The sequence below is a fragment of the Pituophis catenifer genome, unplaced genomic scaffold (genome assembly GCF_029215685.1).
Source record: "Pituophis catenifer annectens isolate HBS135680 unplaced genomic scaffold, rPitCat1.0.hap2 SCAF_6, whole genome shotgun sequence".
NCBI lineage: Eukaryota > Metazoa > Chordata > Lepidosauria > Squamata > Colubridae > Pituophis > Pituophis catenifer.
This window is the reverse complement of record NW_027256886.1, coordinates 73,235,928-73,261,848: the sequence shown is the minus strand read 5'-3', so window position 1 is coordinate 73,261,848 and position 25,921 is coordinate 73,235,928. Positions and strand designations below refer to the sequence as shown.

The 25,921-nt window shown below is 42.5% G+C and overlaps 1 protein-coding gene across 2 annotated transcripts; it reads right to left on the bottom strand.

Moving 5' to 3' along the window:
• Positions 1 to 820: 820 nt before the first annotated feature.
• Positions 821 to 24,513, bottom strand: PLA2G12B (phospholipase A2 group XIIB). Of its 2 annotated transcripts, none has more exons than XM_070945447.1 (4): positions 24,186 to 24,513; positions 12,772 to 12,860; positions 11,498 to 11,663; positions 821 to 1,680 (listed from the first exon to the last, which is right to left on the bottom strand). In XM_070945447.1, the coding sequence occupies exons 1-4, from the start codon at positions 24,421 to 24,423 to the stop codon at positions 1,562 to 1,564; spliced, it is 612 nt and encodes a 203-aa protein (XP_070801548.1). In that variant the 5' UTR covers positions 24,424 to 24,513; the 3' UTR covers positions 821 to 1,561. The 2 variants fall into 2 exon arrangements, with proteins under 2 accessions (XP_070801548.1, XP_070801549.1); XM_070945448.1 differs by having other exon boundaries at positions 12,784 to 12,860.
• Between the last annotated feature and the right edge of the window lie 1,408 nt (positions 24,514 to 25,921).

Here is a 25,921-nt window from a genome sequence, read left to right as displayed (position 1 = left end):
CTGAACAAACGTGGCAACAAACGTGGGGCAAAATTCACTTAACAAAATGTCTCGCTTAGCAACAAAAATTTGGGGCTCAATTCTGGTCGTACGTCGAGGACTAACTGCATTGTGATAACAACTATTTGGGGGAACCCAATGAAAGATTCCTGTTGTCTTTCACAGGGTCACAGGAACAGGGGAAAGGGAAAGTTTTCTTTGGGGGATTATGAAAAAGAACCAATCCTTCTGATGTAAAAAGTTGGCCAGTGCAGATCCAATTACTGAAGTACAATAAAGCAGCTCCAAATACTTCAATCTCAGTCAGAAGGAGGTTTAATTCCATTAGCCTGTGTTCAGAGGAAAAAAAAATAGTTTTCTTTCTTTAGAGAGCAATGGGTAATCTACCAGAATGCTTCAATTTTAAAGAGGAGGGTATAGAAAAAGAATCAGGAGATCCCCAAGAGTTTTACGTGTATGAACGATATATAGTTATGTCACTTTAAGTTGTAGAATACTAGTTAATTCTATGTAGATAGAAGTAAGTTCCTTCCAATCTCTGACATTATTTTAAGCTATGTATGTTATTTAATAAAAGTTTGAAATGCTCTGCATTTTATATTTTTCTTACCATCATGTACCATCTATACCTTTTTCTTATTATAAGATGATTCGTGTTTTTTACTCTTTTAATGGAACGATGATCTAGTGAAAATAAAATGAGCATTGTGCAGTGACTTCATATTCCGATCTTGGTGTTTTTCTCTCATTTGTCTTCAAGCAGATGCCCACAACGCAAACGGAGTTCTCTAATGGGTTAATCCAGTCAATATTGATGAGCTTCTTCTTTTTTTTTTTACAGCAATGTAAGGTTTCCATGACTTTGTATCACTTGAAAAGCAAAAGTGACAGCATGTGAGGAAAGCCATGGGCTGATCACATACATGTGGGCTGCAAAGGTGTATATTGTCAATATCATCTTGCAGCCTCTAGATCAGGGGTCAGCAACCTGCAGCTCTGGAGCCGCATGTGGCTCTTTCATCCCTCTGCTGCGGCTCCCTGTTGCTGGTCGGCTCCACAATTGATAGGTTGGACAGGTAGAGGAAAAAGGATGCTGCATTAGGAGGAGACTCTATGGTGGGGGAACTGAACTTCCGGTCAGCTCCAGAATTGAACGGAGGCTTCTGGTTAGGACCTTTGTGGTTCTTTGAGTGTTTAAGGTTGCCGACCCCTGTTCTAGATCTTCTTTGATGCCTGGATTGCTCACGTGCATCTCAGCTGCTCTACTTACATGACGAATCATCTCTAAGTCAAGCAGATGTTGTGGGAAGTAGATAGACGTCATTAGATAGAACAGATGAGGGTATCAGACTAAGCCTTTCCATTGCTTTTTGGGATTCCTTTCTCAATCATGCTCACTTGACAATTAATGCATGGGTGGTCACAAGGCTTGGGATTGATTCCCAAGCCCCAAAGTTAAGATATTTGTGCTTGTTCCAGAAGATAGAAGATCAAGCCTCTTGTAAACAAAAGACACCAGAAGCCACCGTTGTCACACTACCAAACAGCTTGATGGTCATTTTCACAATTCATCTCGTTCTTCTTCATTACAGATGCAGGCACCTCTTTGGCTGTTCATGAATGGACGGCAACCCAGAGTCCTGACTGTTTGAAATATTGTATCGGCTATTGACTCACATGCTGTAGCAAAAGAGAAAGAGATCAAATCAGGGGTGAAATCCAGCAAGTTCTGACAGGTTCTGAAGAACCAGTAGCAGAAATTTTGAGCAGTTCAGAGAACCGGTAGTGGAAATTTTGAGTAGTTTGGAGAACCGGCAAATACCACCTCTGGCTGGCCCCAGAGTGGGGTGGGAATGGAGATATTGCAATATCCTTCCCCAGGAATGGGGAGGGAATGGGGATTTTGCAGTATCCTTTGCCTGGAGTGGGGTGGGAATGGAGATTTTGCAATATCCTTCCCCAGGAGTGGGAAGGGAATGGAGATTTTGCAGTATCCTTCTCCTGGAGTGGGGTGGGAATGGAGATTTTGCAATATCCTTCCCCCAGGAGTGGGGAGGGAATGGGGATTTTGCAGTATTCTTCCCCTGCCACGCCCACCAAGCCACACCACGCTCACCAAGCCATGCCCACAGAACCAGTAGTAAAACAATTTGGATTTCTCTACTGGATCAAATCCATCACAACTTTTCTTTTATAAAATGACTGGAATTTCTTTTCCTTAGACCATAGGAAAGCGATCAAGATCTGACTCAACAACCTCCAGAACCTGTGCCTGAAGTTTCTGTGGTGCCACAGCAAACAGGGCCCTACCATTCCCCAAAGCAACAGTTTTCTTATTTTATAAAAGCTTCCAAAAATGCATCCAATATTCGGTTAGGAATATTGGTCTCCTGCTTGAGCAGAGGGTTGGACTAGTGTACAATCAAAATCCCTTCCACCTCTATTCTGATTGATTTTGATTTTCAAAAGGTACAGTATTCACTTTAGGAATACTGCACCTTTTCAAATTATAGCAATTTTTTTTTTGCTACAATAGCGTTATACCTATAGCATTGACAGAAACATGGGGAAATTATGCTAATTTTTTTAAAGGCACTTTGTCCCTTTATTTTAATATACAGGACAATTTTAATTTTTATTATATTAGGCTTTTAGTATCAAGAAATCATAAGCTGCCCAATACTACATTTCTCACCAAGTATGCATGGTTCTTATCATCATAGAAAGGCATTTCTTCTTGAGCCCCAAAGTACCTTTATCTCTAAAGGGGCTGCCATAATTCTGATTGGTCCTAAGGGCTGCGTGAGCTAAACCTCGGGCTGTGTTCCTGGCTTAGCAGGACTAGTACATCTTTGCCACTCAGCGAAAGTTCTTTGGTCCCTCAAACATGTTGGAAATAGTCCAATTTCGCCTTTCTCTAGCACTTTTGAGATAACTTGGACCATAAATTCATTCCCATTAGCGGGAGAATTCAATAAGCTGCAAAATGCTGTTATATTTATTGTCCCTTTTAATTTGGCATGATAACATGCTAAAAATATAGTATAAAGATTGCCATTTAAAAAAAAATAAAAGCTCTTGTTTTCTGGGAGTGTGAAAGGGAATGAGCTGAACAAGGAGAGATTTAACCTGGAAATAAGGAGAAATCTTCTGACTGTGAAAACAGCCAACCAATGGAACAGAAGTTGCCTTCGGAAGTTGTGAGAGCTTCTTCACCTGAGGCTTTCAAGAAGAGATTGGACTGCCATTTGTCAGAAATGGTGTAGGGTCTCCTGCTTGGGCGGGGGGTTGGACTAGATGACCTACAAGGTCCCTTCCAACTCTGTTAAACTAGAAACATAGCAATTGGAGAAATGGTTTTAATAATTTTTTTCCTATGCCATTTTCCTCTTTAATAATCCCTCCTTCCCCTCTTGCTACATTATCAGCCTGTGGATAAATTTCAGTCCTGTTGATTATTTTAGGGTCAATTTATCCTAAACATGGGTCTCCTTTATCCAGTTAAGGCAGAACTTTTAATAGATTTGCCTAAAATGCTCTTTCACAGGGCTATGCTTTTGCTCAGAAGCACTTTGGAGAATCACCAATACTATCAAGACTATCAAGCTAACCAGGCAAACATATAAACAGAGAGGAAACCCCATCTCTTCTAGCACTGAAGATGTTTCCTAGTTGGGTCTGCAGGAAAACAACCAAGGACCCCACACCTTGCAGATCATTTCTGTCCAATTCATCCAATGTGAAAGGCTGCAAATAAGAAGGGCTCAATCCCATTCAGAAAAAAGGAGGACAAGTGGAAAGGACAGTATAAGTATCTATGGAGAGGTCAAAAAAGGTTAGCATAAGAGCTGCAGACTTGCAAGAATGCAATAAAAAAAAATTGTGGAGTTTCAGTCATGCAATCATAACCATGTCCTAACATATCCTGACTTTTTTAGGATCTTGTCATTATGAGCTGGAATAGACATGGCAACAGGTCAGCCAATGGGGACTGTTTGATTAGTCCTCTACCACCCTCTGGAGTCCATTTAAGCTCACGTCTACTGCTTCAGTGACTCCATCCAGCCACCTCGTTCTTTTGCCCTCAGTCTTTCCCAGCATTAGGCTCTTCTCCAGTGAGTCTTTCCTTCTCATTAGGTGGCCAAAGTATTTGAGTTTCATCTTCAGGATCTGGCCTTCTAAAGAGCAGTCAGGGTTGATCTCCTCTAGGACTGAACGGTTTGATCGCCTTGCAGTCCAAGGGACTCGCAGGAGTCTTCTCCAGCACCATAGTTCAAAGGCCTCAATTCTTTGGCGCTCAGCCTTTCTTATGGTCCAACTTTCACAGCCATACATTGCAACTGGGAAAACCATAGCCTTGACTATACACACTTTTGTTGGCAGGGTGATGTCTCTGCTTTTTAGAATGCTGTCTAGATTTGCCATAGCTTTCCTCCCCAGGAAAGTTTGGTATAGAGCAGTATTATCACTTCTCATGATCTTAACACTATCCTTCTGTTGTTGCAGCCTAAGACTGCATTTTTTTTTATTTATTTATTTTGGCAACGGCAACACATTACTGGTTCGTACTCAAGTCGTGGACACCTAGATCTGTCTGTGGAAGAAGATTTGCCGAAAAGGTCAAACTATTATTTTCCTTATAGGTCTGAAGTAAAGAGTTGGAGACAAGAGTACTGGGAAAATGGAGACTCAGCATGTCTAAACATTTCTGACCAACTATTTTTCCCACTGTGGTTTCTTCTTCCTGACTTCTGAAATGATTTATGAAAAATAGTTTCTTCTTTTCAGAAGAGTTTCTTACTTTTTGGCATTCTAGCCAATATTTATAATTTTATTCGCCTTTATTAACTAGTAGAAGTAATCTGGAAAAGATTTTTTGGCAATGTGATTTAAAATATATAGCTTTATAAATATGCATGAGACATTTGCTATAAGAGAGAACATCGCCTTCCAGATAAATACTTAAAGGAGAATTAAAAAGAGAGAAGAGAGAAATTCAAGGAAAGGAAAATACATGTAAATACAGGAGGATCGAGTATTTTAAAGGGTGCCTGGATCTGTGAGACAACAGAAAATGATATAACTGAGGGGGAAAGTGCTTCCTAATTAAAATATGGGTTTCATTATTTCTTTCAGTTAAATTAATTCAGAAGGCAGAATATAGCAAAGGTTTGGAATCTAGAAGCTTAATATTTTCAGAGTTAGCTGTAATATGCTTGGAATTCATAATTTTTAAAAGAAGTGTATATGAATTCAGAGATACAGAGTAGATTTTCTGTTCTAGTTAGTATGATTCAGCATTTTGGGGGATTTTATTGAGGCTAACTGAAGGATAAATTTAGCTAATGTAAGATCGAGTTTATTAGCCACCTAATCATTTTTTTTTCTACAGGATGTACATTTATGATTTGTGGCTTTGTTATTACGCTATATATATCATTAATACTGCTTATTATGAATAATTATGTTTTTTCACTAATAAAAATGTATACATAACTCACAGTTCTTTCATCCTTTTCTATAAACTGTTAAGATTTAATGCTATTTCTATGTAAATTGGAGCAGATTTAATGATAGCACTATATTTAAATCATAATTTTAATTAATAATTCAATAATTATTGAATAATAGAGACATACAACAGCAAGCAAACCTTCTCAGAACAAAATAAACTAGTGGTGACTCTAATATGGTATTTATGAATAATAGATTATACCATTACATTCTCATGATTAAGGGACTGGAGGCTAAAACATATAAAGAACGGTTGCTGGAACTGGGTATGTTTAGTTTAATGAAAAGAAGGACTATGGGTGACATGATAGCAGTGTTCCAATATCTCAGGGGCTGCCACAAAGAAGGGGGAGTCAAGCTATTCTCCAAAGCACCTGAAGGCAGGACAAGAAGCAATGGATGAAAACCAATCAAGGAGAGAAGCAATTTAGAACTAAGGAGAAATTGCCTGACAGTTAGAACAATTAATCAGTGGAACAACTTGCCTCCAGAAGTTGTGAATGCTCCAGCACTGGAAGTTTTTAAAAAGAGATTGGATAACCACTTGTCTGAAGTGATGTAGGATTTCCTGCCTAAGCAGGGGGTTGGACTAGAAGACCTCCAAGGTCCCTTCCAACTCTGTTATTCAATTCAATTCAATTCAATTCTATTCTATTCTATTCTATTCTATTCTATTCTATTCTATTCTATTCTATTCTATTCTATTCTATTCTATTCTATTCTATTCTATTCTGTTCTATTCTATTCTATTCTATTCTATTCACTTGAAGGTTTATCTGTGTTGTCAGGGTCACTTGAGTAATGCAAATGGGTATGGAGCCTTCTTGGAACTGCCTTCTTCCAACTTTCAATAGTTCCAAGAAGGCTCCACACCAGGGGTGAAATCCAGCAGGTTCTGGAGAACCGGTAGCGGAAATTTTGAGCAGTTCGGAAAGCCAGCAACCAAAATTTTGAGTAGTTCGGAGAACCGGCAAATACCACCTCTGGCTGGCCCAAGAGTGGGGTGGGAATGGAGATTTTTCCAATATCCTTCCCCCAGGAGTAGGGAGTGAATGGTGATTTTGCAGTATCCTTCCCCTGGAGTGTGGTGAGAATGGAGATTTTGCAGTATCCTTCCCTGCCACGCCCACCAAGCCACACCCACCAAGCCACACCCACCAAGCCACTCCCACAGAAAAAAATTGGATTTCATCACTACTCCACACCCATTTGCACTACTCAGGTGACCCAGATGACACAGATAAGCCTCCAGGTGGCCTCAATGACCCTCTAAAAGAATGCAAATGACAATTCATCGGAATGGTCTTAAAACATTATATTCCATCATTCTTCTTTTCTTCCATTTTTCCCTTAGAAGGGTAGATCACTCAAACTGTCTGTTATGTAATTGCTTGTTTTTGTGTGAGAGAAAAAGATTGAGGCTGTGATGGGATGCTCTTTAGATAGGATAAGGTCAAAGTTCCCCTTAGTAGATTGGAGGAAGATGTGTTTTGATCACAGACATAATTAAATGTCACCTCTGTCTTACATAGGAGCTGTAATGACGCAGTAGTTAGAATGCAGTATTGCAGGCTGACTCTGCCCACAGCCAGGAGTTCGATCCTGACTGGCTCAAGGTTGACTCAACCTTCCATTCTTCCAATGTCGGTAAAATGAAGACCTAGATTGTTGGGGGCAATATGCTGACCCTGTAAACTGCTTAGAGAGTGCTGTAAAGCACTGTGGAATGGTATATGAATCTAAGTGCTATCGCTCTATGATCATCTCTAATATTAGCCTGCTGGAGAAGTCATTCACCCCATAAAAGAGAAATGAGTGAATAACTTCTCATGCTTCTAAGTGCAGGAAGAAATTTTGCTGTAAATTAAGTAGGAAAATGGAGGAAATGGGATAGCAAATGGTCTGTATACATAAGATCATAGATTCAGTTCCTGGCATCTGCAGAATGCAGCTAAGAAAGATGATTGTCTGAGCATCTAGAAGATAATGCCAGTGAATGTACTGTAACTAAACCTGAGCAAGGACAACTAACACTAATCTTGTGTATTAAGGTAAATTTCTAGAGTATCCTTGTGCAGAACTGGGCAACATACCCAGAACTAGAGGATAATAACCTAATCCCAAACTTCATGGATATCAAATCAGTTCTCACCCCTATTTACAGATATGTAAATAATTACTGCTGAAATGGTGAAAGACACAAAAAGAAGAAGAGACTGAGTAAGATGCATTGAATTCAAGCCATAGGACCAGGAAGTGGAAAATCTACACATTTTATCACCCTAATCAAAGCCAGTGAATTATTAAGTCACCTTTTTTTTTTGAGAAAGTCCCGTACATCAGTAGCTCTGAAGTATGAACTCTCTAATTTATCTTAATTGTTACATTTGAAAAATAAATTAGCAATCCCTCTGCCATCTAATTGCTTCTTATTTAACCAAAGAGAACTTAATGGTACATGAGGATGAAATGCCTGCCTGAATGAGCTTTTTCAAAATACTTTGTTCAGTGTTCCACACCTTTTTTAATTCGCAAATACGTTTTAATAAATCTCTGCATCTTTCAATGCAATAGCCTGCCTGCCTGCCTGCCTGCCTGCCTCCCTCCCTCCCTCCCTCCCTCCCTTCCACTGACTGGTTTTAGAGGAAGTTTTGTTTTTAGTTATTCAGAGGGAGATACATGTAGTCCAGGTTTGGAGTGGTGCAGTGGCCTAGAGGTGGAGCTCTCACCTCACAATCAGTAGTGGGTTGCCCCCGGTTTGCACCGGTTCTATAGAACTGGTAGTAAAACTGGCGGGAGGCTCTGCCCACCAACCCTGATGTCATCAAAATGCTTCTGCGCATGCGCAGAAACTTCTGCGCTTGTGCACGGCCCCACTACAAACCAATAGTAAAGGTGAGTAGAACCCGCTCACAATCAGGAGGCTGTGAGTTTGATCCTAGATAGAGGCAGATATTTCTTTCTCTGGGCACACTGAGAATATATCCGCTGAACAAAACTCTGCATTGGAAACAGGAAGGGCATCCGGCCATCAAAGCACTCTGCTAGCTCCATTCAGTTGCCCAGACTCCACCCCGCAAGGCAGTGGTGGGTTGCTACCGGTTAACCCCGGATCGGGCAAATCGGCAGCGGCAGCGGGAGGCTCTGCCCACCCACCCGGATGTCTCTGCACATGCGCAGAAGCTTCTATGTATGTGCAGAAGTGTTGCACACACACACAAGCGCATGTGCACCAGGGGTGGGTTCTACTTACCTTTACTATGGGTTTGTAACGGGGCCGCGAGCGCGCTCTTCTGAGCATGTGCAGAAGCATTTTGATGACATCAGGGTGGGCGGAGCCTTCCTCCGGTTTTACTACCGGTTCTATAGAACCAGTCCGAACTGGGGGCAACCCACCACTGATGTGCACCCACGAGCAAACCAGTAGTGACGGGTTTTGAAACCCACTACTGCCGCAAGGGATTATGGGGTCGTTAAAAGAAGAAGAAGATGATGATGATACAAGTAGTCCAGATTTACAGTCATTTGTTTAACGACTGTTCAAAATTACAACAGCACTGAAAAAGGTGATGTCAGCGTCTCAGAACTGACATAGAAAAGGGAGGAGAAGCCTGAACTTTTGCCTGCTAAATCCCTTTGAAGATTTGGTCTCCTCGGAGATGGGGAGGGGGGAGACATTCCTGTGACCTGACGAAGAAAGGAATCAGGAAAGTGACTGGGAAGATAGCCAATGAGAAGCAGAGAATTGGGGATCGGAAAGGGAGGGATTGGGGGGCAAAGGTCAGTACTGACCGCGATGAGTCAGGATCAGGTTGCTGTGCTCGAATAAAGAGAAAATTTCCTTAAAGATCGGCAGTTTGGAAGTTCATTTATTTTGAGATAGCATCGAAACCTGACAGGTAACTTATGAGCAGTCCTCACACTGATGACCGTTGCAGCATCCCCATGGGCACAGAAACAAAATTCAGGTCCTTGGCAACCAGCATATATTTATGATAGTTGCAGTGTCCCAAGGTCCCATGACCGCCATTTGAAAACTTCCCAGCTGGCTGATGACAAGCAAAGTCACTGGGGCAGGGAGAGGATTTGCTTAACAACCGCATGGTTCACTTAACAAGCTCATCGATTCGCTTAAGAGACGTGGCAAAAAAAGGCCACAGCATTGAGTGTGACTCACTTAACAGCCACCTTGCTGAGCGACAGAAATTCTGATCCTAATTGAGTCAGCTACAGAATGGAAGTTGAGGCCTAATATGTGAAGAGCCACACTTTCCCTATTGGCCCTTTCAGGAGTACAAGCACTGCAATGGAAAAATTGTTGGGTCACCTGTGTAACATCCATCTGAAATTACTTTACTTCCATTCCTACTTAATTATATCCTATAAATCTCAGAAGAAAAATTGCAGGTTTTTTTGGTCTGGGCCATGCTGCTTGGTATGCTTTTTGATTATTTCAGGGTGAGTATAAGTCTGGTCTAGCCTTCTCTGTCCTCAGGGTGATAGATTTTTTTAAAAAATATTCAAATAATCTCAATACAGGTAGTCCTCGACTTACCATCACCAGGGAGCCCAGAATTTCCGTGGCTAAGCGAGACACGTGTTAAGTGAATTTTACCCCATTTTTATAACTTTTCTTTCCACACTTGTTAAGTGACTCACTGCAGTTGTTAAATTAGTCACACGGTTGTTAAGTGAATCTGATTTCCTCATTGACTTTGCTTGTCAGACGGTTGCAAAAGGGGATCGCGTGACTCTGGGACGCACGTCATAAATTTGAACCAGGTGCCAAGCATCCGAATTCTGATCACGTGACTGTGGGATGCTGCAATGGTTGTAAGTGTGAAAACAGTCATAAGTCTCTTTTTTCAGTGCCGTTGCATCTTTGAACGGTCACTAAATGAACTGTTGTAAGTCGAGGGCTACTTATATTTAATTTTTGAGCTGATTCACAAGGGCCTGAGTCCAGGTTACTATATGAGTGAGCCTTGGTGGTACAGTGGTTAGAGTGCAGTACTGCAGGCTACTTCTGTTGCCTGCCAGCTGCTTTCAATTTGGCAGTTCAAATCTCACCAGGCTCAAGGTTGACTCAGCCTTCCATCCTTCCGAGGTGGGTAAAATGAAGACCCAGATTGTTGGGGGCGATATGCTGACTCTGTAAACTGCTTAGAGCAGTGGTGGGTTGCTCCCGGTTCGGTCTGGTTCTTGCAAACCAGTAGTAAAAGCGGTGGGAGGCTCTGCCCACCCACCCAGACATCATCATGGATGATCTGCGCCAGGGGTGGGTTCTAAATTTTTTTTACTACCGGTTCTGTGGGTGTGGTTAATTTTCTGGGCGTGGCTTGATGATCATGTGACAATTCTTTAGGATGTAAGAGAGGTACTGGTCTACCAGGCTTTTAACTGGTTGCAGAGCTGTACCGGTCTACTCATTTGTTTTGGGAGGCACTGGTCCACCCATTTATTTTTGCAGGCACTGGTCTACTCATTTGTTTTTGGAGGCACTGGTCTACCACCAAACTGCCTTTTACCACTGATCAGCTGTAGGGCGGCCCTTTGAAGCTTTGCGGCAAGAGTTTAAACAGTTTTTTTCTTCTAGCTGATCATCTGGGACTCAGGAGGCAGCAATAGATTGGGGGTGGGACCAAATAAAAGGTAAGAATAATGTGGGGGGCTGGGGGCAGGGGGGGCAGAACCAGTTTGGTGATGTCATATCATCACCCCTACCGGCTCGGCGGAACCGGGTGGAACCGGGAGGAACCCACCACTGATCTGCGCATGCTCAGAAGTTTCTCCCATTGCGAACCAGTAGTAAAGATAAGTAGAATTCACCCCTGGCTTAGGGAGGGCTGTAAAGCACTGTGAAGCAGTATATAAGTCCAAGTGCTGTTGCTATTGTCCCTGTCCCTCCTGTTACCTCAGAACATAGCGTGGCACTGCAGCCATGCGTTTATGTGTTTAACATCTTCCCCATCAGGAAACTTACCTTCTACCTTGGAGACAAAACCAAGGCTACGTTTAAGGTCAGAGCAGATGGACTGCAGGCACCAACGAAACTTGGCATCGCAGCGATATTTATTAGACCCACAGGTATCATAACATGCATCCAGCTGGTTACAGCATTTAGTCATGGCTGGGATGCCCATGTCAAGCTGTAAAAGAATGCCAAAAGATGAGGAAAAAAATCATTCTGGGGTTTGAAACGATTCTCCTCTCCTCCCATATTTCTCCTATAAAAAAGGCTCTTCGTGCTGTCCACAATGAATATTTTAACAAGGGGAAGTGCTATATATTTGACTGCCCTGCCCAGCAGGAGGACTGCAGTGAAATGTGAGATTAGACAAATTGATCTTCTATTTATTTTAGGAATAAATAGGAACCAGGAGAGATCTCCTGAGCTATATCTGCCCATACAGAGCGACAAGATATTGTTCAACGTCCAAGGATGCTTTCAGCCAACCCGAATAGGTCAACAAAGCGGCAACTGTCCCAAACTTTCTTGGAGATTGACCAGGAAATTTTTAGGGTGGCAGAGCAAGACTTCCCTTCTGTTGCATCATGTTGAAAGTACCAGCAATCAGTGAACAGTGAGTTTGAAGCTGGTGCAGTATAATATAACATCCAGGATGAATTTGTACAATGCAAATATGCAGCATGCAGAATGGGCAAGTTCCATTCAACAAACGCAGGTCATTTCTGCAACCAAGAATTCTGTAATGTGGGCATTTCAATGCTAGCAAATTGTAGGAAATATCAGATGCTGGCTACATTAAATTAAGTCGCGGCACCAGTTGAGGTAAGATTAATGGAGTCTAATCTGAATCAGACTTGACTGTTTTAGCAGTCCCCGTATTGTTAATATTCATGTTACAGTACTCTGGGCCTTTAACATTAATTATTAAGATAATAGGAGCTTTCTAGCCAGCATCCATTTCCAAATCTGCAATTTCTAGAAGATATATTTAACAGTACAGCTGTTCCTAACAGTTGGGGATTAAATAGTTTGTTGCCCAACCAATCAAAGAGTGAATTCTATGGGCAGACACATTCATTTTGTCTGCCATAAGCAGCTGGCTATCCCCTTTGGCATGCACAGAGAAATAGCTTGCATAACATGGAAGAGAATGACAGTCTAGGCCAACTTTGAATAGAAATAGTTGAGCAATTGCCGCTATTTACAGCTAAGTCAAACACTTCTTTCTTCCTGGATGTTTTGATCAGTTAATTATTTCATAAGGGAAATGGGTTGTTAGTACATACACTTTCTGGTACCTTGAGACCCAGGAAATGGGAGCTACAGCCATTGGGTTCTGGAGATTTATAATTTGGTCTAGGCAATGGTGCTTTACCTGGAAAAAAGAAAAGAAAAGTGCTTTGTGGCAGCCTTGAAAAGAATTATACAGTATAGCATAAAGTCCTATACATGCACCTGATGTCCTTCAGAGGTTGAATTCCAATTATCATCAGACCTAATCAGCATGGCCAGCGATAAAGGATGATAAAGTCTAGCAGCAGCTCAAAAGCTAGAAATTGCATGTCTGTCTTTTATAGTGTTGTTGGAAAATAGGAAAGACACACCTAGGGTTTGCCAAAGACAAGGACATAAAGTTAATTAAGAATCCTTGAAACAAAATCCAATATGCAGATAGAAGATCAGAAACTTTACTTGTGTTTATCCTTCTGACTAGAGCTATAATTCAATTCTGGACATTTAAGTTTTGAATCACTCACTGAAATATAAAAGCAGTCTTTGAAAGGGATTCCTTTTGTCTTTAGCCTTTTAGATGTTGCCGCTGCAAGCAAAATAACTTTTGGATGTCAAAATTTATGATCAACTACCATGTTTTCCCCCGAAAATATGACCTACCCCAAGAATAAGCCCTAGCCTAACCTTTTTGGGGGGGCTAATATAGGCCCTATCCCAAAAATAAGCCCTAGTGAAAGGGATGGGCATGGCCAGCACAGGAGGCAGCCCTTCCCAGTCACCTCATGGCTGTTCGGCCTCTTATTCGGAGCCACGGATCAGCTGAGCCAGCGAGGCCAGGAGCTGGCTCTCATTCCTTCTCTCTGGGCTCAGCCTGTTCCTTTCAAGCGATCAAATGTCGCTTTAGAAAAGGACGTACATCCCAGGATTGCAACGCTGAAGGCTCGGGATGGAGCCTTTTTGAGATTTCCATCTGTGCTGAGCTCAAGGAAAGGATGACAGGCAGGAAAATCCTCCTCCTCATTTTCCTGCCGTTCATCAAAAAGGCTTCATTCCAAGCCTACAGCGTTTCCCAGGACCCTGCAAGACTTGTTATAGCCAGGGCCGGATTTTCCTATAGGCTAACTAGGCTTCAGCCTAGGGCCTCAAGATCAAGAGGGGCCTACATTCAAATTGTTAGCAAAATTAAAATTACACTTTCACTATAGGTGAAAGGGCCTCATAAGTGGAATAGCCTAGGGCCTCTTTTCATCTAAATCCGGCCCTGGTTATAGCATTGCATGTGTGAGGTGTTCATCATGTATGTGAGGTTCATCACATCAGCGCAGCCTCTTGGAGCAGGATCCTGCAAGGATTGTTATGCCGTTGTGCGCAAGAGCGGCAGCACCGCGAGGTTCGACATACTGGCACAGCAGGACGCCAGCTGTGCTGGTGTGATGAAGCTCGCAGAGGTGCTGCCGTTCACAAGTGCAACACCACAGCAAGCCTTGCAGGATCCTGCTCCAAGAAGCTGTGCCAATATGACAAATCTCATGGCAGTGCCGCTGCTCCTGTGCGCGGCTCACTCGAGTTGCGAACAGCCCGGGGATATGGGTGGCCTTTATGTGGCTGTGATGACTGCAGGATCCCTGCCTTCCGAGTCCGGCAAGGCCCAGATTTGGGGCTCTGGTGCGCTCTTCTCCTCCCAGGCGGCAGCGTGCATCCATGGCTTACTGAGTCTGACCTGATGATTTTGGCTGCTGCCGGCGGAGGCTCTGACCCAATCCTGGCCTCCAACACTTGGCGGGGGTCGAGCCCAGATGGCTTCACACAGGAGGCAAGGGGCTGTGAGGGAGCCCATTTCTTGCATTGGTTGGGCGGGGGTTGCCCACGCAGAGGCCGGGCCTCGAGGCAGCACCCTGAGCAGGTGCCGAGCTGGAGGCAGCGGAGGGTCAGTCCCCTTACCTGGTTGCCCTCCACTGTTTCTCATCAAATGTCTGTCTGTGTATGTGTGTGTGTGTGTGTGAGAGAGAGAGAGAAAGAAAGAAAGAAAGAGAGAAGGAGAGAGAGAGAGAGAGAAACGGCGGAGAGGAAACCCTTTCAAACAGCATTGCCTGCAATTCTTGTTACTCCCCTCTGTCATTTCTCTCTCTCTCTCCCTCTCTCTCTCTCTTTCTCTCTCTCTCTCATTCTCTCTCTCACACACACAGAGATTTGATTGCTTGAAAGGGAGAGGCTACGGTTTGCGTCTACTGTAAGCACATGCTTCCCACAATCTTCCAGAATTGTCCTTTTCTCAAGCAGCAGCAGCTGGGTAGAGGCGAGGCAGGGGGGGGGGAGGCAATTCCGACAGGCCGCATGGCTTTTTGCCACAACCAGCGCTCGCTGGCTCAGCTGATCTGCAAGCCGCAGTTAAGGGACCCAGCAGCCATGAAGTGACTGCGCTCCCCACCTCCTGCACCTCAGAAAAAATTAAAACCTCCCCAAAAATAAGCCCAAGTGCTTATTTTCAAGCCTAAAAGAAAATAAGACCTGGTCTTATTTTTCAGGGAAACATGGTATATGTCATTTCGTGTTACCTTTATTGTCAAATTTAACAAATAATGTGTTATGCCGGTAATCAAAGACTATAGTTTTTCTATTCCATATTTAATGTTGCAGATCATGCCCTTATTAGAAACTCAATAAGTTTTTTAATAAGGCAAAATACCTTGCTTTTCTTTATTTATAATGAAGTAATACAACTAATTTATGGAAGAACATTATATTTTTAGGTATAACATAAAGGAAGCAGGTTTTTAAGAACCGAGACTTATACAAGAGGGTTCAAAAGAGTCAAAATGCCAATAACAACTGCATAATGGAAGTCCTGTGCCCTTTTTCTGTATGTCACATGTGCAGTGCATTTGAAAAAAAATGGGTGGGGCTTCAAATACAGCTAGTCCTCGATTTATGGCCACAGTTGGGACCAGAATTTCCATTGATAAGCAGTTGTTGTTAAGTCAGTTGTGCCAAATGTTAAGACCTTCTTTGCCCTAGTTTTGAAGCAAATCACTGCAGTTATTAAGTAAATCATCAGTCATTAAGTGAACCCAGCTTCCCCCATTGACTTTGCTTGACAGAAGTCAGCCAGGAAGGTTACAAATTGTGATCACATGATGACCCTGGGACAGTGTCACCGTCGTAAATGCATGCCAGTTGCCAAGGGCTAAGATTTATGATCGCGTGACTATGGGGATGCTGCAACGATCATAAGCATGAAAACCAGGTGTATCAAACTCAAGGCCTGAGGGCTGGATCTGGCCCACAGGGTGCTTAGATCTGACCCATGGTGCCACCCTGGAAAAGCAAAGGACTGGCCCATGGTACCTCTGCCAGTGAAAACGGACCTCGGGAGAGCTGCGTGCTCTGTTTTCCCTGGCAGAGGGTTGCAGGAGGCCATTGCAGCTGAAAATGGAGCTTGGGAGCCTGTTTTCCCTGGCAGAGTGCTTGGGTCCCCCAACAAGAGTGACGTCAAATTGGCCATGCCTAAGCTGGCCACACACACCCCGGCCCCCCGAGGTCAAACACAGCCCTGATGCGGCCCTCAGTGAAATCGAGTTTGACACCCCTGATGAAAACCAATCATAGGTCCCTTTTTCACTGACATTGTTAACTTCACCAGGTCACTAAATGAATGGTTGTAAATCGAGGACTACCTGTATGTGACTATCATCGTGACTTCTTTGTTACCCCCACCCTGCAGATATCTGGTTTGAGGGAGCTGACAACTATCAAATAATGGGGAAAACATCAGCTGCAAGCAAAAATTAACACTCGTCATTACATATTCACATATGTAATAATGTTTAACATAAATAGAGTATAACAACTCTATTTGGGTTGGCCAAACAATTCCGAGTCTTAGTACTCAAAAAAGAGTTGAAAAGGTAACCAGATCAGGTTTAATCTGTTCCAGAAAGTAGGGAGCAGACAAGTACCCTGTCAAAGAAGTAATATTCTTTTATAAAATAAATCTCTTCATCCTAGCCCCTTTGTAGATGGTTTCCCTGATACAGTCCCATCTGCTTGTAGACAGTGAAAAATGTGCTATTTCACATGTTGTCAACATCATTTCAACAGGGAAACCCACTCATTCACACAGCAAAAGAGTTCATCTTTGGACAGAGATGATTAGTATTGGGGAAAAAAAGATTATCTGTCAAACAGTTGCTTAGTGCAACACAACTTAAAATCTGCTTCCCTGTCTAATCCAGCGCTATCTGAAGGCTGTTCTTTTTCTCAATTTTAAAACCATAGATGCTAAATTAGCTTGTTTAGAGAAAGCTCACCTAATCATGGGATGCTTTCTTTGGTTATGTTCAGACTTGATTATTCTACCCTGTTTCCCCGAAAATAAGACATCCCCTGATAATAAGCCCAATCGGGCTTTTGAGTGCATGCGCTAAAATAAGACACACAGACCCCGAAAATAAGCCCTCCCCGAAAATATTTAAATGCAGAGCTGGAAATCAGGTAAGACAGCAAGAGGGGCCCCATCTTGCTCCACGGACCCCAAAATAATAAGACCGCCCCAAAAATAAGGCCAAGCGCTTATTTGGGGGTTCAAAAAATTATGACAGGGTCTTATTTTCGGGAGAACACAGTCCAGAAATCTGCATATTTTAAGAATTATTTTTATCCTTTCATTTTGTCAAAACAATCTTAAGAATGAGTAACTGGGGCCAAATATAGCACCCAGAATATTTGTAAGAGCTACCGTGTTTCCCCAAAAATAAGACCCTGTCTTATATTTTTTTGAAACCTGAAATAAGCGCTTGGCCTTATTGCCATGCACTCAAAAGCCCGATTGGGCTTATTATCAGGGGATGTCTTATTTTGGGGAAAATAGGGTAGAAGCTCATAATATATTAAAGCTACTCCAATAATTTTGTATCAGCTTTTTATTTTAGAAGATCATGGGATTGAACCAGGAATAGTTGGTTGACTCTGCCTCAATAAAGGGAGGAGGAGGGGTCAGGCTATTCTCCTGAAGCCAGTGTGTGAAGGCGTGTGAAGGTAATGGATGGAAACTAATCAAGGAGAGAACCAAATTAGAATTAAGGAGAAATTTCCTGACAGAACAATGAATGGAACAACTTGCCTCCAGAACTTGTGGTGATCCAACACTGGTGATTTTTAAGAAGAGATTGGACAACTATTTGTCTGAAATGGCATAGGGTTTCCTACTTGAAGAGAGCTCAATCTAGAAGAACTCCAAGGTCCCTTCCAACTTTGTTATTCTGTTCGTTTGTAAGCAAAGTATGACCTCAACCATTGAATTATGCTTCCAAACAGATAGACAGTTAGAGAAAGAGAGAGGTAGAGACAGACAGACAAACAGACACACACACACACACACGGTTTTACATGCATGACAGGTTGGTGATTATCTAATAGTTCTTGAGATGAAAAACATGGGAACAGACAACTGGTGTGTGAAATGGCTATGTATAGTGCTTACATAACTATACACAGTACATATTACAACTTGGCAAATGGACATCTGGGTCTGTCCTCTATTGGCGCTGCCCCCCAAAATGGGTGGGATGGAGTTTCAAAATACTACATTATTTTTTAGTAGCTTAATAGTCTCCAGAACTCCCTGCAGTATGAAGATAGGCAGGAATCTTGTGTGAACTTTCATTGGTTGCCAAGGAAGATTGACACTCTATGGACATAATAGGAGCAGGATGACCTCATCCTTTTGTCATGACCTAATAGGTAGTTCCCTCAATTTTCCGGGCATCTGCTCCTACATTTTTAATAGGGGCTCTGTATTTTAAGAGGCAAGAGGCACATTTTACATTGAATTCCCTTTTAACCCAGATTTATGACTCAATGTACAGTATATTTGCTTTATATACTGCTCAAAAAAATAAAGGGAACACAAGCAGAAGACATCCGAGATCTGAATGAATGAAATAGCCGTATTAAATACTTTGTTCGTTACATACAGTAGTTTATACACTGCTCAAACAACTAAAGGGAACACAAAACTACTGTATGTAACGAACAAAGTATTTAATAAGGCTATTTCATTCATTCAGATCTCGGATGTCTTCTCCTTGTGTTCCCTTTATTTTTTTTGAGCAGTGTATATATATGGATGTCATTTTCAATTTATAAATTGCTCCCTAGGAGGTGCCTTTAGTAATGTACAATGTAATCATCAATTACAGTTTATCATGGCAACCTGTTTTGTTAAAAAAATGAGGAAAGTCAATGCTGTGTAAACATTAGAGAAGGGGTATCAAACTCTATTTCATTGAGGGGCGCATCAAGGTTGTGTTTGATTTTGGGGGGCCTAGTGGGCATAGCCAGGAGCCAGTGACCCTCCCAGACTCTGTTTTCACTGGCAGAAGTCTGCAAGAGGCCGTCACAGCTGAAAATGGAGCCCGGGAGGGCTGCATGCAGCCCTCACGAGCTCTGTTTTCACTGGCAGAGGCACCGCAGGCCCGTCCTTCACTATTTCCAGGGCAACCCCACAGCCAGATCTAAGCACCCCGTGGGCCAGATACGGCCCACAGTCCTTGAGTTCACACCCCTGCATTAGAGCATACAAATCATACAGCAATAAAGGTAGATGTATCTGAGGGACTATGTCTCCCTGATTGTGTCTCCTCATCCCATCAGATCTGGTGGGAGAGGCATATCTATTTTTTTAAAAAGGCTATCTGGCAAGACAAAGCTTTTTCTGTTGTGGCGCCCTGTGACAGAATGTGTTGATGGCCTTGGGAACTGAGGGGAAGAGATGCTGTCTAGGAAACAATCAGAAAAGAGAACCAGAAGCCCCCAGTGGCTTAATGATCAGAGGAAGAAACATGGGAAGAACTCAATCTAACGGATCAAGCAGTTAAAAGTGACGGCGGGAAGTTTGTATTTTCAGAGTTGCAAGATTGATATCAGTCCTACTACTAGACCAGAAGCACAACTAGATGAACTCATTCTACCTTGGGGTAAGATTCAGTGGTGGGTTGCCCCCCGTTTGGACCGGTTCTATAGAACTGGTAGTAAAACCGGCGGGAGGCTCCGCCCACTGACCCTGACATCATCAGAAGTGATCTTCCCATGTGCAGAAGCAAGGCGCTTGCTCGAGCAAAGCAAGCACACGCGCACAGTCCCATTGCAAACCAGTAGTAAAGGTAAGTAGAATCCACCACTGGTAAGATTCCATCAAGGTTAATCTTACAAGCTACAAAAGGCGAATACTGGATGGAACCTGCAGAGTAGCTGGAACCTGGCCATGATGAAAACTGGGAAGTTTGGCAATCGTTAAATAGACTGTGCATGGCTACAGCAAGATCAAGAGACATTTGAATAAATGGGGATATTTGTTGACTTCTGCCTGCTGCGAGTGTGGAGATTTACAGACAACAACACACACGCCTACGCTTGCCCCTTGTTGCCCTGCCCAATCTACTGTTATGACAGTGCAACAGAACGAAATCGAGGCTGCATGCTTCTGGACCAACGCAGCTTAAATCAGGCTTTTATACTTTTAAAATTTTTTGTTCTTATGTTTGCATTTATACCTATGTATAAAATTTCAATAATGATGCCTCTGAAACGAATAAATCCATAAACCCGGCAAAAGTGAAAGTACAGACTTCCCACTTCCACTTTTAAGCATTTGATCGATTAGGGTGGCATTCCTCTCATTTCCCAAAGTCATCAACACATTGTATTATGCATCCACTCTCTCCAGAAAGAAGATTAGCCCCAATCCTGCTGGTCTCTGAAGACTTGATTATGCCATAGCACATGTGAATGGGATGGGATGCTCATACTTGTGATATTTTTTTTGCCTCAACTGCCAATTTGTATTCAGTGTCATATTATTACTAATAGCAATATATCAAAAGTCGTGGTGGTACAGTGGTTAGAATGCAGAATTGCAGGCTAATTCTGCCGACTGTCAGCAGTTCGATTCTCACCGGCTCAGGGTTGACTCAGCCTTCCATCCTTCCGAGGTGGATAAAAGGAGGACCCAGATTGTTGGGGGCAACATGCTAACTCTCTGTAAACCACTTAGAGAGGGCTGTGAAGCACTGAGAAGCGGTATATAAGTGCTATTGCTATTGCCACTATTTTTATATTTTTAACTGCAGCTTGCCACCCAGAGTCATAAGGCTGAGAAGGGTGACTAGGGGAAATTCTGAAAGTTCCACACATCTTAAAGTTGCCAGGTTGAGAAATAATATTTTGAGCTATTCAAAGGAACAGGAACACAGATATATAACCCCGTGCACAAACACACAGTTAAAGTTTAACATTAACCATTTTAAGGTTAAAACTTTGTTTCTAGGAACAGATCTGCACATTTCGAGTTATTTAACAGACCTTTCAAACAAACACAACAGCAGAACTACTGGCTGTGAAAGACGAAGTAAAAGGCTTTATAATACCATATAACATGAGACTTATGCTCATGTTTGAAGCACAGTGGATGTTGTGCTAAATGGTTCAGTATAGATGCCTGCTGATTAGCAGTTGCATTTCAGAGAAATAGCACTTCAAAAGGGATTCCAATGTACAGTAGATCCTGCCAAAGACATGAACTTAGTTCAAGGCTGATGATAATTATAATAGGTTATGGGTAATGTAATTTAATAAGAAAGGAAATGATCCTTCAGCTACCCTAGAGCTGACTCCACTGATTTCATAGCTTAAAAAGAGGGACAACTTGATTTATGTCAAAAAAATAACTGGAAGCTGGTAAAGTTGTTCCAACATGATCTTCAAACACTCTTCTGATCAAAGCCAAAATGCTATACTTTGCACCATCTGTAGTGTCTCAAACACTTTTCAAGGAGAGTGGTATACAGAGCATATTGCCATCATGTAAATGAGGCAATTAAAATATAACTCACCCTAAGCAATCTCGGCTCTTTAGCGAGGATATTAGAATAACATGCTTTTTTATTGTGATAATGTAAGAACCGGCATTGAATCTTCTCTATACCTGGGCATGTCTACGTGTGAATCAAATGTATTTTTTTACCTTAAAGTAAAAGGGAAGGAAGTCAGAGTAAATAATTATCAGCCATATGAGTGGGAAAAAGAAAGAAGGTAAGATGTTGATTAACAGTGGCCGGGGAATTCATTAGTACCAATTTCAGAGGCTAATAGAGTGTAGAAAGTATAATTAAAACAATATACATTATCAAGCAAACCAGAAGAACAAAGAAAGAACAAGGATGTAATACTTTGCATCCAACAAGATTATCGGTGCTGTTTTCTGTCACCATTTCACAGCCACAAGGGATTAGCAGTGGTGAAATCTAATTTTTTATACTACCGGTTCTGTGGGTGTGGCTTGGTGGGCATGGTGGGTATGGCTTGGTGGGCGTGGTAGGGGAAGGATACTGCAAAATCTCCATTCCCACCCCACTCCAGGGGAAGGATACTGCAAAATCTCCATTCCCCCCCCCCCACTCTGGAGCTAGCCAGAGGTGGCATTTGCCGGTTCTCCGAACTACTCAAAATTTCCGCTACCGGTTTTCCAGAACCTGCTGGATTTCACCTCTGGGGACTAGGTATGCATCACAAGGACCTGTGTGTGCGTTAATTTTACTGATCCAAAAATTCATTTTTAGCTTTTGTCCAGGGAGAAGAATGGAATGTGATTCTCCATTCTAAAAAAAAAAATCAGTCTTGACAGCATCACATGGAAAAATTTGCCATTCCAGAAGTTACTTGGGCCCTAAATCCACATGGCTAGCCGGGGCAAATGATTTCCCTCAACCTATGATAGACAGCCTTCTGGGTTTTTGAATGGATGGGGAACATATAGTGATTTTAAACTGAGAAACCATTCACAGAATGCACAATTGAGGATGGCTGATGGATAGGGACATAACCAGTGTGAATGCATGCCCACACACATATTTATAGAATACATCCACTCTTTCACTCACTCACACATCTAGCTAAGAAGCCCTCCCTCCCTTGCCATCCTGATTATTGTCACTGTTTTTCATTGCTCTTTGCAGTTAGAAATCAGTGGTGTGTTACCCATTTCTTAGATGATGGGTGGTCATTATGTGAGAGGTAAAAAAAAAAAAGACAGGGATTATGGGTCAATGCAAGAAGAAAGGAGAATTACATGTGGTCTATGGGAATCCATACTGTTCTAGTCCAGTGTTTGAAAACTGAATTCCATAATTGCATCATCTAATTACTCTTTCTCAACCTTGTACCCTTCGGCTGTATAAAACAGTACCCCATTTTTCCCACTGTTGTAGGTTGAGGGTGGAGGATGTACAGTGATCCTACAAAACTAGAAAGCATTCAAAAGTCCACCTAGTAAATCAGAAAATCAGCAGGCATGTTGACAAATCTAGCTCCTTAAAATGTATGAGAAGTAGAACAATTCAATTAGTAAGGCAAAATAAACAATCATTCGGAGAGAGTTCTGTCAATGTACCACATTTTAGTTACAGAAGCATATTGTAAAGACAACTATCCCCTTCTAACAGGGGATAGTTCTAACTTGTTAGAAAACAAGACAACTTGTTAGAAAAATGATACGCATCCCAGTCTTTGCAACCGAAAAGTAATGCTGTTTAGTATTAGTTGTTTTGCTAGAATAAATGGAATAAATGGAACTACAAATATGATATTTAAAGGAATACCAAGATACATCCATTCTTGTGGATGAAATATATAACGATGTTCATGATAATAGAGCAGGGGTGAAATGTAAAATTTGTTACTACCGGTTCTGTGGGCGTGGCTTGGTGGTGGTGGTGGGGTAATGTGATGGTGGGCGTGGCCAACTTTTTTTTTTTAACTTTTCAAAGCATTTTTTCTAATGCTTTGAAAAGCCTCTGCCGATCAGGCAACTCAGCTGGCATCGTCAGAGAGGCTTTTTAAAAAATACCTCTCTGACGATCCCAGCTGAGTTGCCTGATCGGCAGAGAGGTATTTTTTTAAAATCAGGCAATTCAGCTGGGATCGTTAGAGACTTTTCAAAGCATTTTTTTAACCTCCTCTTCGGCCAAGAGGTTGCAGAAAAAAATGCTTTGAAAAGCCTCTGATGATCCCAGCTGAACCACACGATCATCAGAGGCTTTTTTTTTTACTTTCAAAAGCATTTTTTCGTCAGAAGAGGTTGTAGAAAAAATGCTTTTAAAAGTAAAAAAAAAAAGGCTCTGATGATTGTGCGGCTCAGCTGGGCATGGGGGGGGGGAGCGCAGAGTTTTTTGCTACCGGTTCTCCGAACCACCCGCCGCCATCACTACCGGATCAGGCGATCCGGTCCAAACTGGGAGCATTTCACCCCTGGTAAAAATACAGTGTCTTGGTCAATTACTCATCATTAAAGCATCTAGTCAAACAAAACAAGGAAACATTGTCTAGTGTAGGGAAACAGCAACTGCCAACACAAAATAACAATATTGTGCAATCAGGGACTGGACATGAAAGGAGCAGCAGCAGAAATACTTACCATATCTGCACCTGTATTGACAGACTCCATTCTTCCCTCCTAACAGCTCTGAGACAAAGTCAAAATAGCCATTAACAGCGTCAATGCCATCTCGGATGGTCCCAATTCCCCAGTCGGAATAGGAGCTTTCCTCCGGCAATGGAGAAGGAGGGATGACGTTATCCTGCATGGTTTCTTCAGTGCATTTCCCTTGACTCAGAGATAAGCACAGAATCAGTGCCCCGATGAACAGCTTCATGTTGAAGTTGGACAAAACAAAATTGGTCCCAGGAAAACTCCAGGAACAGAAGCGGTGCCAGTGGGATCGGGATAACAAGACTGGAGGTATTTTGAGCGTGCTTTTGTGGTGGACTTTAAACACTGCTGTGTTAACAGGATGAAGTCACCATAATCAGGCAGCACAAAGTCCACATGGACACTGTGTGTTGCCCAATATTTAAGGGCTTTGAAATGTTCTGCCCAGGTAGACGCTGGGGTGGCAGAATTCCAAGGCTAATCATAAACTCCCTCAGGCAAACTCGTCCTCTCCCCCAAACCTTTGGGTCCCCCATCCACACCTCCATTATGGGTCCATTTAGTTATTTATGGCTTCTGCTGAAACGCCTGGAGCAGTTTATGTTTGAAACAAAGCATAAAAGAAAGGGAGCTTCCCACTTTAGTTTTGGAAAGACAGGTATTTTCCCCAACCTCAGGGTGTCCTTGGTCTCAGAGCCCGAAAACTGTTCCAAAAGCACATGCAGGGTTAATGGCATTTAAACTGTATTAAAGGGGGAAAAGACCTCTTCCCAGTTGTGCATCACAAAACATCTGAGGTTGAAAATCTAGCAAGATTTAGTTGTTTTCAATACCTAATTGGAACAGTAGAATTTAGGAGGCACCTGAAACTCCTGGGATCAATAGTTTTACAAAATGGGGGCCACAACTAAAGAGGTTTCTCTTCTTGTCCATAATCTCCTGCTTAGGAGGGACTTGAGTCAGACCTTCTTGACCCTTACCTTATTGGGCATATAGATTCAATCTTGGTAGAGGAGGACCTGCTAGAACCTAATATACCATCTAGATTTTAGTTCCCACCCTTCTCTTTAACTCCCTACCCCCTGGAACAAGTAAATTCATCGAGTGATGGGTTGCTACCGGTTCTCCCCGGATCAGGCGAACCGGTAGCGGTGGTGGCAGGAGGCTCCGCCCACCTGCCTGGATGCTTCTGCACACGCGCAGAAGCGTCATGTGTGAGCGGGAGCGCACCCATGAGCAAACTGGTAGCTACCGGTTTTGAAACCCGTCCTTGAATTCATCTCACTACACAGCAGTGAGATGACCACTTATCCAATCGAACAACAACAAGGTTATCTCTGCCCCTCAAAAAGTTAGGTTGAAAAAATGTGTATATATGTACAGTATGTCACAGAAGTGAGTACACCCTAGGGGTGAAATCCAGCAGGTTCTGACAGGTTCTGGAGAACCGGTAGTGGAAATTTTGAGCAGTTCAGAGAATTGGCAAATACCACCTCTGGCTGGCCCCAGAGTGGGTTGGGAATGGAGATTTTGCAGTATCCTTTCTCTGCCACGCCCACCAACCACACCCACCATGCCCACCAAGCCACGCCCACAGAATTGGTAGTAAAAAAGTTTGGATTTCACCACTGGTATACCCCCTCATATTTTGTAAATATTTAAGTATATCTTTTCATGTGACAACACTGAAGAAATGACACTTGGCTACAATATAAAGTAGT